The 15,006-nt window shown below is 40.0% G+C and overlaps 1 protein-coding gene across 1 annotated transcript in view; it reads left to right on the plus strand.

Annotated features, from left to right (window-relative positions):
• The window catches only part of LOC126199695 (uncharacterized), a 130,889-nt gene that overhangs the window by 35,063 nt on the left and 80,820 nt on the right, over positions 1 to 15,006 (plus strand). Inside the window, exon 3 of the mRNA XM_049936625.1 lies at positions 3,353 to 3,515. Coding sequence (XP_049792582.1) covers positions 3,353 to 3,515 — 163 coding nt within the window. The remainder of the gene's footprint in view (positions 1 to 3,352; positions 3,516 to 15,006) is intronic.

The following is a 15,006-nucleotide window of genomic DNA, read 5'->3' on the forward strand; positions in this document are numbered from 1 at the left end:
CCTTGTACGGTTTTTTTTAATAATTGTGAGCCCAAACCTAGTCTTTCATTATTGCTTCTGCTAGCACAGCCACAGCAAAAATTTGTGTTGTCATACATCCAAGTGAACAGCAGTACTAGACAAGAAAAAATTTATGATCCATGCAAGAAATTGACCGAGATTACGAGCTTGCAGCACAATCCCACAATGAGGCAGTTGTCTGCGAGATAATGAGTGATCAGGGATTTGATGCAATTGCGCTGTTTAATGCTTTGAGTTGGTCGTTACTGTGGGGTAACACTCGTATGTGCTAACAAAGTGATATAATGAATGTACACTGATGAGCCAAAACATTGTGACCACCTGCTTAATAGCTTGTTTGTCCATCTTTGGATTGATATGCATGTCACTGATTCTGCGTATCAGGGACCTGACAGTTTGTTGGTAGACTTGTAGAGGTATGTGGCATTATTTGTCTATGCACAGGTCACATAATTCGCATAAATAACGAGCTGCTGATTTGCATATGCAGCGATGGCACTCGATAGCAATACAGATGGGCTCCATAGGATGTACATCAGACAAATTTGGTCACCGAGACATCAATGTGAGTTCACTATAATGCTCCTCAAACCACCGTAGCACTGTTCTGGCTCTGTGACATGGACAATTATACTGGTAAAACATAACATCGCCATTGGGTAAGATGTGAAGCATGAAGGGATGCAGGTGGTTTGCAGCTGTCAGCATGTCTTCGATTAATACCACAGGTCCCATGCAAGCGGTGGAGATGTCTCCCGTAGCGTAGTACTGCTCCCACCAGCCTGTGCCCATGCTGTGTTGCATGTTTCGAGCAACCATTCATCTCGATGATGGCTTTTGTGGAGACCACCATTGAACTAGTGTGGCAAAAATGTGATTCATCTTAAGAGTTGACACATTTCCATTGATCGGTGGTTGAATCCTCATGGTCATATGTCCACTGCAGTCATAATTGATTACGTCATTGGGTCAACATGCAAACACTTGGGGGTGGTCTGCTCTGGAGCTCCATGTTCATCAATGTATGATGAATGCTATACTCTGGAACAGTTGTGCTTGCATCAGCATTGTGCCCTTTCAGCAGAGATGCCACAGAACACCACCTATCTTATTTTACAGAGCAGACAAGCCTCCTAAACCCACATTCTGTGAAGAGTTGTGGACATCCATGCATTTAGCGCTCAGTGGTAGTTTAACTGTTGTCCTACCTCTTTCCGTAGATGCTCACGACATTAGCACATGAAAATTCGACCAGCTTTGCTGTTTTAAGATACTCGTTCACAGGCTTTGCGTAATAATAATCTGCCCTTTGTCAAAGTTGTTTATCACAATGGTTTTCCCAATTTGTAGCCCATATCTTTGCTAGGGTGGTCCCCAGTTTGTGTCTGCTCTGCTTACATACTTTTGTTGTTACTGTATCACACATCTGGAGCACACTAGGGGCATCCAACTTCACTGTGGGCAGTGGTCACAATGTTTTGGCTTATCAGCATATATTTTATTATTGTTTAATTAAAGAATGCCTTAGCTCATATAATGTAAGTTTATTTTATCGTTGTCAATTAAACTGTGATTTTGCTCATACATGTTTACCTTGGTAACATAAATGTGTACAAAGAATGCTGTTCACCTGGTCATGTTATGAAAAGCTGCACTCCTGCTCAAGTGTTAATTAAAAATATTCTTGAATAATGATTATTAAGAGGATTGAATCAGGTGTTGTTCTAAATGAACACAAATTACTTATGAAATCCAATTATAATAACTGTTTGTTCATTGGAAGACAAGACATGTACCTCCTATAATATAATTTTTTATCTAATGAACATCAGCAAAAGAGTGGGAGTTGTAAAATGAAGCATTTACAAAAGTACATTTCATCTAATATTTGGACTGTCACTATCCTACATGATGATGCTGGCTGCTGTCTCGGCAGAGTTCTTTGTGCTCAGCTCTGTATTGACTCTGGTGTGGAGGTACTGTCACAAGCACCTCAGTACATCATTGCGGATTGCAGTGAAATCTCGCTAATGTCTTCACATACACTTTGGTGCCTGATATTTGCAAAGAAAATCCAATAAACATATGCAGTAATAATTTTCAGAACAGTTGTTTCTTATCTATTTCCTTAACTTCCTATTGCCGAATGAGCATATTGCCATGTCACAGCAGCTAGGAGTATGAGGTTGGCGATCATGTAAGGTGCGGCAGGCAGATTAAAAGTTTGAATGGGCGAGAATGCTCTGCGGAGCAGGGAACACTATGCATCTCTGCACAGAGGTCATGAGCTGAAACAGCCTGTTCTAGGTAGAAGGTACAGCTCCCGAAAGTACCATCTGGAATCAGGTGTCAGGAACACCTGAAACAAATGCACAACAAATGTCAAAAATATGTAACAGTTTCCTGGTGGGAAAACATAACAACAGTAAATTATTAAACTGGAGGCAGTTGCATACTCTCATTAAAAACAACATAACCTGACATAAACTGTTATCACGAGGGTCAGGGAGAAGCAGTCTGCTGTAAAATTTACTTGACTATAGCAAGCAGAATTTGTCTGCTGGCAAAATCAGAACTTCTGTTGCCTTAGCTCCATGCTCAATTGCTTTACCAGTAGGTACTTGTCTTAATGTGTTCATGTTCCTCAGCCAGTTAAACAACATATATAACTCATGTGCCAACAGCGCAAAAAATAGCTTAATCATTGCAGTTCTTGAAATTCAGTATCATAAAAAATACAAATATGTTAACTCTCAGCAACTAACACATGATAATGATTCTCATTTTGTCAGTAATAGATACTTATGTGTACACACTATGTTACTGACATACCAGCAGGTGATATGCTAATTTCGGCATAATTACTCCATGCAGTTCATTTAAATACTGTATTTTTTGATACTAAGACAGAGTAAAAGATAAGAGTTCTCCTCTACCTGGAGGTTGATTCCAATACTGCATTAATGTTGGAAGTGGTGTGCCATTTACAACTTTTGAGATGACTTGCCTTGCTAGTTACAGAGGTACCTACAGTTTAAGGTGGACTCTGATCCAAGTGCATTTTGGAATTTTTCACATCAGAATTTGTCTCAGCATAAATTAAAGCAATATATCTGCGGTATATTAGAAATACTATAACCATCTTTTTGTATCAGAAGTATAAGATAAAGTAAGAACTACGACACAAAGGAATTACAGACATTATCTGCAAGCAGGTGTTGATTGAAATCAGTCATGTCTGAAAGAACAGACACCACATATCTATTAAAATAAGAAACTGATGTTTGCCATTCTTTGTGCATATTCCTTACCAGATTGTTTTACATTACAGATATTTACGTAACACATTCACAAGGGCAGTTTCTCAAATGCAACCTCATGCAGTCATTTTTTTGGGTGATTTGATGGATGAGGGAAGTGTGGCTACAAGAGAAGAGTATCAGCGATACATTGAGAGATTTTTCAACATTTTCCACTCACCTCAAGAGATTCAGGTAGATAAACATAATATTTTTATTTTTTTACTGATGTGTAGTAAGTTGTGTGTGAAGATTTTTTAATGTATGCATCTCCTTGTAGTGTATATTTATTTTTACCCAAATAAATTACTAATCGTATAGTATACAAGATGGCTTTGTACCATTAAGTATTTGTTGTGTTAACATTTTGTTTTTATTATATGGAAGCCTTTGATAACATTATCTTTCTGAAGGACGTATAAAGTGCAGAGTTCGTGAAAGTCATTCTGTAGTAAGTTTTTAGTGTATGCTAATGCTAATGTTTCATAGCCTCTCTTTTTCTAAATGAGTTTCTAATAAGCAGTTGTAAATGATACAACTCTGAATGAGAGACATAAATGACAAACTTATCATAAATAAGAGTTTCTTATATTCTTTATTTGGTGATCAGACGACATTATAAGACCAAATTAGGAAGTTTTGTTTTGATAAAATTGCAGTTTAGGCTTTTTACTATTCTTTTTATGAACTTTTTAATGAAATTTCTGAACCATTTACAACTCCAGAAACTATTAGAGTGTGAATTAATATTGGTAACTATCTAAATGGATTGGTGATGAGGGTTGTGTGTGTGTGTGGGGGGGGGGGGCGGGGGGGGGGGGGAGGCTACATTCACATAGCCTGATGCCTTTTTCATGCCTAGCACAAGATACTGTACACAAAGTATTACAGTGTTACAACAACTCTTTAAGAAATTCAAGATATATTATTAATAGCATTGACACATTTCGCTATTTATTTCCATGATAAAAGTTTTAGAGAAGGTGAGGTACTTAAGAATAACTCAGCATACCTGCACGTACAAGATTCTGAGTCTGTCACAAGTTGCCTCCAGAAGAGCCTGTTCACTGAATGTGCCATTATTACGTCACAAGTGCTGGGCCCACTAATTTTCGTTATATGTGTAAATGATATGCCCAAAGTAGTAGGTGGAAATCCTGTCGTAGATGCATATAACACTTCATTTGTTATCATTAATGGTTCCTGCAGGGCAGCAGCCTTTTCAGCAGTTGTGGGAGCAACAGTCTGGATGATGACTGATCTGGTCCTGTAACATTACCCAACATTCTCTATTTGTGCTGGTACTGCAAATGGCAGAAAGCAAAGGGAAACTACAGCCGTAATTTTTTTTCCCAAGGACATGCATCTCTTCTGCTGCATGACTTAAAATATAATAGCATCCTCTTAGATAACATATTCTGGAGTTAAAATAATCCCCCATTCAGACTTCCTTGTGGGGATTGCTCAGGAGGACGTCACCATCAGGAAAAACTTGTATTCTATTGGTTGCAGTGTGGAATGTTAGAGCTCTTTACTGGCTGGGTAGGTTAGAAAATTTAAAAACGGAAAGGATAGGTTGAAGTTAGATGTAGTGGGAATTAATCAAGTGTGATGGTGGGAAAAACAGGACTTCGGGTCTGGTCAGTACAAGGTTATCAACACAAAATCAAATAGAGATAATGCAGGAGTAATGCTAATAATGAATTGGAAAATAGGAAAATGAATAAACTACTGTGAACAACATAGTGTAGCATTATCCTAGCCAAGATTGACATGAAGCCAACAACTACCACCATAATACAAGTTTATATGTTTACTAGCTCTGCAGATGTTGGAGAGATTGAAGAAATGTTTAATGAGGTAAAGGAAATTATTCAGACATTTAAGGGAGGCATAAATTTAAATGTGTTGGGTGACTGGAATTAAGTAAGGAAAGGAAGAGTAGAAAACATAGTAGAGAATATGGACTGGGGGAAAGGAATGAAAGAGGAAAGGTAGATATTTGCAGATAATTTAATCATCACTAACACTGGGTTTAAGAACCACCAACTAAGGTGGTATATGTTGAAGAGATCTGGAGCACTGGAAGGTTTCAGATTTTATTATATAGTGGTAAGATGGAGATTTTGAAAGCAGATTTTACAATGTAAGCCATTTTCAGGGGGCAAATGTGCACTGTGACCATAATTTGTTTGTTATGGACTGTATATTAAAACAAGAATTTAGGAATAATGGAAATTAAGGAGGTGAGACCTAGGTAATTTGAAGGAAACAGAGGTTGTCATAAGTTTCAGAGGGGGCATTAAACAATGCTGTACTGAAAAAGGGAAAAGAATACAATAGAAAACAAATGGACAGCTTTCAGTGATGAAATAAGAAAGGCAGAGGGGAGATATGAAACTGCGAGGAGGATTTGAGAGAGCACTGAAAGGCCCCTGGAGCAGACAACCTTCTGTTAGAATTATTGAGATCCTCGGGAGAGACAGCAATGATAAAATATTCCACCTGGTATGTAGGTATATGAGACAGGTGAAATACTGTCACACTTCAGGAAAAAATGTAATAATTCCAATTCCAAAGAAGGCAGGTGCTGACAGCTGTGAATACCATCAAACCATCAGTTTAATAATTATGGTTGTAAGTTACTGACAAATTATGTACAGAAGCTCTGGAAAACTGGCAGAAGCCAACCTCGGGGAAGTTCAGTTTAGGTTCTGGAGAAATGTAGAAACACACGAGGCAATACTGATCGTATGATTTGTCCTAGAAGATAGGTTGACGAAACACAAACCTATACTTACAGCATCATTAGATTTAGACATAGCTTTCAACATCGTTGATTGGATTCCATTCTGAAACTTTGAAGGAGGCAGAGATCAACTATAGGAAGCAGCTGGTTACTAACAACTGGTACAAATACCATTCTGCAGTTGTGAAAGTCACAAGAAACGAGAGGGAATTGATAGTTGAGAAAGCTGCGAGACGGAGTTGTAGACTATTCCTTGTGTTATTCAATCTGTATATTCAGCAAAGTTGAGAGAGAAGTAAAAACTGGCTGGCCGGTGTGGCCGTGCGGTTCTAGGCGCTTCAGTCTGGAACCGCGTGACCGCTGCGGTCGCAGGTTCGAATCCTGCCTCAGGCATGGATGTGTGTGATGTCCTTAGGTTAGTTAGGTTTAAGTAGTTCTAAGTTCCAGGGGACTGATGACCACAGATGTTAAGTCCCATAGTGCTCAGAGCCATTTTGAAAGTGAAAACTATTAAGTTTGCTGATCACATAATTCTGCCAGAGACAGCAAAGGACACGGAAGATCAGTTAAACGTAATGGGTAGTTTGTTGAAAAGTGATTATAAATGAACACCAACAAAAGTAAAATAAGGGTAATGGAGTCACATTAAATCAGGAGATGCTGAGGGATTAGATTTGGAAATGAGACACTAAAAGTAATAGATGAGTTTTAGTATTTAGGCAGCAGAACAACTGATGGATGGCTGAAGTAAACGGATATAAAATGCAGACTAGCGGTAGCAAGGAAAACTTGATGAAAAAGAGTAATTTGTTAACATCCAATATCAATTTAAGTGTTAGGAAGTCTTTACTGAAGGTATTTGTCTCGAGTCTAGCCTTGTATGAAAGTGAAATGTGAACGATAAGGAGTTCAGACAAGAAGAGAATATAAAATTTAGAAATCTATTGCTATAGAAGAATGCTAAAGATTAGATGGCTAGATCGAATAACAAATGATGAGATATTGAACTGAAATGGAGAAAAAAGAATTTTTTGGTACAGTTTGTCCCAAAGAATGAATCAGATAATAGGACACAATGTGATACACCAATGAATTGTCAGTAAGTTAATGTGAGGAAATGTAGAGGGTAAAAATTGTAGAGGAGGCCAGGGCTTACACTTGTTACGCAGAAATGAAGAGGCTTGTACTGAATAGACTAGCATGGAGATCACCTCGAACCAAGCTTCTGACTAAAGACCACAACTTCTATGACAACAGTGTTTCAACAGATGACTACCAGAAGAAAGCTTCCCTAAATGTGAAAAATGTAAACTCTTACTGCAATGGAAATAATCTTTTTATAAATATTAACAAAACCATATATATGCAAATGCATGCAAACAAAACATATAACTTGAGCAATATTACTTTCAAGTTTGGAGACTAGGATCTAATAGAGAAACCAAGTGAGGTGGCGCACTGGACTCACATTCATGAGGTCGATCGGTCAAATCTCTCTGACCACCATGATTTAACTTGATATCAAACAATTATTTCTATAAAAATTGTCCTGCATCATCAAACAGAGATATCCATGATTATAACACAAGAAGTAAAAATGATTGTCAGATTGAAGGAAATCAGTTCAAATTAAGTGAGAAAGGGTCTGAAATGTACAATGCTTTCCATACAACAATTTTCTGCACTGTATAAAGTCGATAAAAAATGTGATTGTTTTCAAAAGTAAATAAAATGTCACTTGGTTAAAATTTGCCTTTAAAATTTTATAGAATGTTTTGAAGCTAAAAATGAAAGAATTATGTTTGTGCGTAACTGTACAAATATGTGGGAATTTTTTGAGATAGCATCAGTTGAATTAATTGTATGTTATATACATCTGAATTTACACATTGTTTTTCAGTAGTTATTTTAGGATAAATAAGGATGTCTTCCATCTGTTTTCTCCTTCTATCTCTCTATCTACCTATCTTCTTCTATTTATATGTATGTTTGGGCAAATCTTAGGAACTACTGTGGTGATTTTTATCTGGTTTCAACTAATAGATTGATTCATGAGGGAGATCATGTATATAATTTTTATAAATATTTTGTGGAAATTGGCTGAACTGTGATGAATTAGTCTACTGTCACTCTGAAAACGATGGCATTGCCATCTAGCGGTATAGCTGCCACAACTCCAGTCGACAGCGAAGCTTGTGCAGACACCATGTCAGGCCTGGTGGTTTAACAGTAAAGGGTATGCCTGAAAACTCAAAGGTTGCGAAATTGAATTTTAGTCGGGTGATGGCTTTTTTACTGTCTCTTAGCCTAGCATTCATCTCTCAGTGATGTGGACATTCACCACAAGTGGATCATGGTTCAGATTCCATGTTAAACAGTAGGCGTCATTTTCAAAAGTAGAATTGAAGCCAGGCTTGGAGATCTTGTGGTAATGGAAATGTTATGGGATCAAATCTTGGCCAGACCATAAAGTTTTTTACTTTTTTTTTTCCTAAGCAATTACCTCTCAGTGATATGGCAATTTGTCACAAACCAAATGTGTTTCAGATTCCATGTTAAACAGTTAAATAATAGGTCAACTTTTCTGTGCTGGACAACTTGCTATGGAGAAGCAATTCACTGAAGTGTTATCCAACTGAAACACTTACTCTGGAACATTGAGCCACACAAAAGAATCTGCTCTTATATTTATACACCTCTACACATTTATGTCAGACAAGTCATACAGCTGCAGATGGTTGTGTTTGTGCTACTCCTGTGAAGCTGTGACAGGTTGCTAGTCCACGTTGAAGAGCCAAAGAACCTGGTTCACGTGCCTAATATTGTGTAGGGTTCCTGCAAGCACATAGAAGTGCCGCAACGCGACGTGGCATGGACTTGACTAATGTCTGAAGTAGTGCTGGATGGAATTGACACCATGAATTCTGCAGGGCTGTCCATAAATCCATAATAGTACAAGGGGGTTGAGATCTCTTCGGAACAGCACATTGCAAGGCATCCCAGATATGCTCAGTAATGTTCATGTCTGGGGAGTTTGGTGGCCAGAGGAAGTGTTTAAACTTAGAAGAGTGTTCCTGGAGCCACTCTGTGGCAATTCTGGATGTGTGGGGGGTCACATTGTGTTTCTGGAATTACCCGAGTCCGTTAGAATGCACAATGGACATGAATGGATGCAGGTGATCAGATAGGATGCTCACATACGTGTCACCTGTCAGAGTCATATCTAGACGTATCAGGGGTCCACATCACTCCAACTGCGCACGCCCCACACCATTACAGAGCCTCCATCAGCTTGTACAGTCCCCTGCTGACATGCAGGGTCCATGGATTCATGAGGTTGTCTCCATACTTGTACACATCCATCCACTTGAAACATTTTTTAAATGAGACTCGTCTGACCAGGCAGCATGTTTCCAGTCATCAACAGTCCAATGTCAGCATTGACGAACCCAGACGAGGCGTACAGCTTTGTGTCGTGCAGTCATCAAGGGTACACAAGTGGGCCATCAGCTCTGAAAGCCCCATTATCAATGATGTTTTGTTGAATGGTTCCCACACTGACACTTGTTGAGGGCCCAGCATTGAAATCTGCAGCAATTCTGTCACATTGAACGATTCTCTACAGTTGTCATTGGTCCCATTCTTGCACGCTCTTTTTCTTACCATAGTGACGTGGGAGATTTGATGTTTTGTTGGATTCCTGATATTCATGGTACACTTGTGAAACTGTCCTATGGGAAAATCCTACCTTCATTGCTACCTCGGAGATGCTGCGTCCCATCGCTTGTGCGTTGACTATAACACCACTTTCAAACTCACTTAAATCTTGATAACCTACCATTGCAGCAGCAGTAACCGATCTAACAACAGCGCCAGACAAATGTTATCTTATGTAGGCGCTGCCGACCACAGTGCGATATTCTGCCTGTTTACATATCTCCGTATTTAATACGCAGGCCTAGACCAGTTTCTTTGGCACGTCAGTGTAAATTGAAGTCCACTACCATGGTTCTGTCTGTGTGTTCATGCAAATCTCAGGAACTACTGTAGGGATTTTCATATGGATTTCACTGATAGAAAGACTAATTTACAATGAAGGGTTGTGTACATAATGTATAAATATCTCATGGATATTGGCTGAACTGTGATGAATGGGAAGCTGCAGCCTCTACGAAAAAGTTGCTATTGCGAATTAGTGGTGAATGGCCGAACTACTTGAAATTGTGCAAGCTCGAATGTACTCCTTATGAGGGTATGGCAGTGAGTGCTTGATATCAGTGTTATGTGGCAGAGGGTGCTCTGTACGAATGTTACATGGTGATGGATGGTTCATACCAATGTCTAGTGGCAGAGGGTGCTTTAGAGTGATGTCATGTTGAAAAGGGTGCTTCGTGCCAATGTTACGTGGCCAAAAGTGCTTCATACCAGTGTTACATGGGAGTGTGTACTTCACACTGATGTTGCATGCCAGAAGGTGCTTTTGTGTGCAGAGGGTGCTCTGTACCAATTGTACAGGGTGTTTCAAAAATGACCGGTATATTTGAAACGGCAATAAAAACTAAACGAGCAGCAATAGAAATTCACCGTTTGTTGCAATATGCTTGGGACAACAGTACATTTTCAGGCAGACAAACTTTCGAAATTACAGTAGTTACAATTTTCAACAACAGATGGCGCTGCGGTCTGGGAAACTCTATAGTACGATATTTTCCACATATCCACCATGCGTAGCAATAATATGGCGTAGTCTCTGAATGAAATTACCCGAAACCTTTGACAACGTGTCTGGCGGAATGGCTTCACATGCAGATGAGATGTACTGCTTCAGCTGTTCAATTGTTTCTGGATTCTGGCGGTACACCTAGTCTTTCAAGTGTCCCCACAGAAAGAAGTCACAGGGGTTCATGTCTGGCGAATAAGGAGGCCAATCCACGCCGCCTCCTGTATGTTTCGGGTAGCTCAAAGCAATCACACGATCATCGAAATATTCATTCAGGAAATTAAAGACGTCGGCCGTGCGATGTGGCCGGGCACCATCTTGCATAAACCACGAGGTGTTCGCAGTGTCGTCTAAGGCAGTTTGTACCGCCACAAATTCACGAAGAATGTCCAGATAGCGTGATGCAGTAATCGTTTCGGATCTGAAAAATGGGCCAATGATTCCTTTGGAAGACATGGCGGCCCAGACCAGTACTTTTTGAGGATGCAGGGACGATGGGACTGCAACATGGGGCTTTTCGGTTCCCCATATGCGCCAGTTCTGTTTATTTACGAAGCCGTCCAGGTAAAAATAAGCTTCGTCAGTAAACCAAATGCTACCCACATGCATATCGCCGTCATCAATCCTGTGCACTATATCATTAGCGAATGTCTCTCGTGCAGCAATGGTAGCGGCGCTGAGGGGTTGCCGCGTTTGAATTTTGTATGGATAGAGGTGTAAACTCTGGCGCATGAGACGATACGTGGACGTTGGCGTCATTTGGACCGCAGCTGCAACACGGCGAACGGAAACCCGAGGCCGCTGTTGGATCACCTGCTGCACTAGCTGCGCGTTGCCCTCTGTGGTTGCCGTACGCGGTCGCCCTACCTTTCCAGCACGTTCATCCGTCACGTTCCCAGTCCGTTGAAATTTTTCAAACAGCTCCTTTATTGTATCGCTTTTCGGTCCTTTGGTTACATTAAACCTCCGTTGAAAACTTCGTCTTGTTGCAACAACATTGTGTTCTAGGCGGTGGAATTCCAACACCAGAAAAATCCTCTGTTCTAAGGAATAAACCATGTTGTCTACAGCACACTTGCACGTTGTGAACAGCACACGCTTACAGCAGAAAGACGATGTACAGAATGGCGCACCCACAGACTGCGTTGTCTTCTATATCTTTCACATCACTTGCAGCACCATCTGTTGTTGAAAATTGTAACTACTGTAATTTCGAAAGTTTGTCCGCCTGAAAATGTACTGTTGTCCCAAGCATATTGCAACAAACGGTGTATTTCTATCGCTGCTCGTTTAGTTTTTATTGCCGTTTCAAATATACCGGTCATTTTTGAAACACCCTGTACATGTCAGAGGTTGCTTCATATGCATGGCAGAGGTTGCTTCATACTAATGTTGCATGGCAGAGTGTGCTTTGAACCGGGGCTGTGTGCAAGAGGGTGCTTACAGCAGTGTTGTGCGGCAGAAGGTGGATCCTGCTGCTGTTTCCTGCTAAAGGGTGCTTCGTACCAATGTTGCATGGCAGAGGGTGTTTCATAACGATATTGTGTGGCAGAAGGTGCTTCATACCAATGTCATGTGGCTGAGGGATTTTCCTACTGATGCATGGCAGAAGGTGCTTTGTACCATATTGCATTGCGTAAGATGTTCTGTACTAGTTATGTATGGCAGAAATTGCTTCATACTAATGTTGTGTGGCAGAGGGTGCTTCTTAGCAATGTTACATTGGGAAATGCAGGTAAAGGCCACACACAAAATGTAACTCATGCTTCACTGCTGCTGAAGTCAGCCGCCTGGGAAGTGGCCATACATACTGAACTCCGTTGCAGTTGGGTGGAGCTCGCCATATTGGTACTGCAGTTAGGTGGCTGGCAAGTGGCTATAACTTGCGCTCAACTGTTGCTGAATCGGACAGACCGGTTATGAGGTAGCTTGCAGTTCCAATCAGTGCAATGAGAAGACTCTCTAAATGCCAATTAAATATGGAACAGACAACATTCGTGCCTCAAGAGAACTTTCCTGGCATGCATATTGAAATTCTTTAAATTATATGAAAGGTTGCTATTCAGTTACCTAACATCGTTTTCTAAATTATCATCATAGCTCTACATGGTGGTCCATCAACTAAATCATTACTACACCAGACAAGCTGTCAAGCTGTAGTTACTTAGTGTTACCCATGCAAAGCTGGTGCGGGTCACTAATTGAATATACAGGGTGTACATAAAGTCCGGGAACACTTTTAATTATTTATTGCATAAGAACCAAACATTGTACAGATATCATACATATGTCTTTTTGAAGGGAAACCCTGAAAGTTTTTTTTTTTTTTTTTTCATGTATACCGCCACAGTGTGGTTTGGTAATTTGCTGATAGTCAGCGCTAGTCACAAACATGGGGAGTTCAGGTGCGGGGCGAGCTTTGTGTGTGTTGAACTTCGATAAAAACAAGTGTGCTACAGCTGTTCAACAGATGTTTTGAACCAAGTACGGTAAGAAGCCACCAACAAGGAAGGCCATTTACTACTGGCACAACAAATTTGTTACAATGGGTTGCTTGTGTCCAGCAAAGAGAAGCAGATGTCCCAGTGTGAGTGAAGTGAATGTGGAGTGCGTACAAGAGACATTCATAAGGAGTCCAAAGAAATCGTTGCGTCGTGCATCCCGTGAACTCCCAATGGCTCCAATGACAATGTGGAAAGTCCTGCAACAGAAGCTGTCTATGAAACCATTCAAATTGGAGCTAGTGCAAAAGCTCAATGACGATGACAAAGATAAGCATTTTGAGTTTTGTTCGCAGTTGTAACAACTGAATTAGGCTGGGGATGGCATTGTTGATCGCTTAATTTTTAGCCACTGTTCACACTAATGGGAAAGTGAATAGGCATAATTGTCGGATTTGTGGTACAAAGCATCCACACGAATGCATTGAATTTTAGGGTGATTCCCCAAAGGTAAATGCTTTTTGTGCCTTGTCACATCGAAAACTGTACTGGCCATTTTTCTTTGCCAAGAACACGGTCACTGGATATTCCTACTTGGACTTGTTGCAGCAATGGCTGATGACGCAAATGCAATTGGACTCTCCATTCATCTTTCAGCAGGATGGAGCTCCACACCATTTTCATCGTGAAGTTCGTGGGTATCTGAAAACGGAGCTAGTGCATCAATGTATCGGCCGTGCTACAGAAGGGGACAGCTGTTTCATGAAATGGCCTCCCCGATCACCAAATCTCACTCCATGCAACTTTTTTCTGTGGGAACACATTAAAGTTCTGGTGTACGTACCGCCTCTACCACGTGATGTATCAGAGCTGCGGGAGACCGGTTATGTGGTAGCTTGCAGTTCCAATCAGTTCCAATACGGGAAGCGACCGCCACAGTCAACAATGCCATGCTAGGATGGGTGTGGCAAGAATTCCATTACTGTCTCGGTGTCTGTGGGTTTGCGTATTAAAAAAGTATTTGTAAAAAATATTAAGAAATAAAATTAGAGTTTCTCTTCAAAATGCAATATGACATCTGTACAATGTTTAGTTCTTGTGCAATAAATAATTGAAAGTGTTCCCGGACTTTGTGTATACCCTGTATTTGTGTAGCTCCATGGAACATGCTAAAAAAATCTGTGTGTATATATAAGTGTTTTTAGGTTCTTATTTTAAAATAATGTTTTATTTTATTGATATGTTTATGTAATTATGTAATTTTGAACTATGTAAACATTATATGTTCAATACTATTGTCGATAAACAGATGAAACTATTATTATTATTATTACTACTACTACTACTACTACTACTACTACTACTACTACTATTGCCTTGTATTAAAACATATGAATAACACAGATTCACTTACCAGGATTTTATTTGCTGTGACTAAGGCATTTGAGTGTGCTCACGAGAACATTCTTTTGGACAAACTTAAATTTATGGGTTTCAAGGTACAGTAAGTAACTGTTTCATTTCATATAGAGCTGGTGGGAGGCAAAGCCGCGTATTGGGTGACTCATAAAGTTTTCATGATAGATCTTTCTAAATGGAGACGCATTACTACAGATGTTCTACAGGATTCAGTATTGGAAAGTTCCTGTTCTAGTTATGCAGGGTGTGTAAAAACTGTGTACGAGCTCTATTAAAAAAAAATCCTGAACTTTAATTTCATGCCAATGGCATGTTGGAGCAAAATGTGGTTGTCATTCCTGCACATGCCTGTGTTTA

This window comes from Schistocerca nitens, chromosome 1 (assembly GCF_023898315.1).
Source record: "Schistocerca nitens isolate TAMUIC-IGC-003100 chromosome 1, iqSchNite1.1, whole genome shotgun sequence".
NCBI classification, from domain to species: Eukaryota; Metazoa; Arthropoda; class Insecta; order Orthoptera; family Acrididae; genus Schistocerca; species Schistocerca nitens.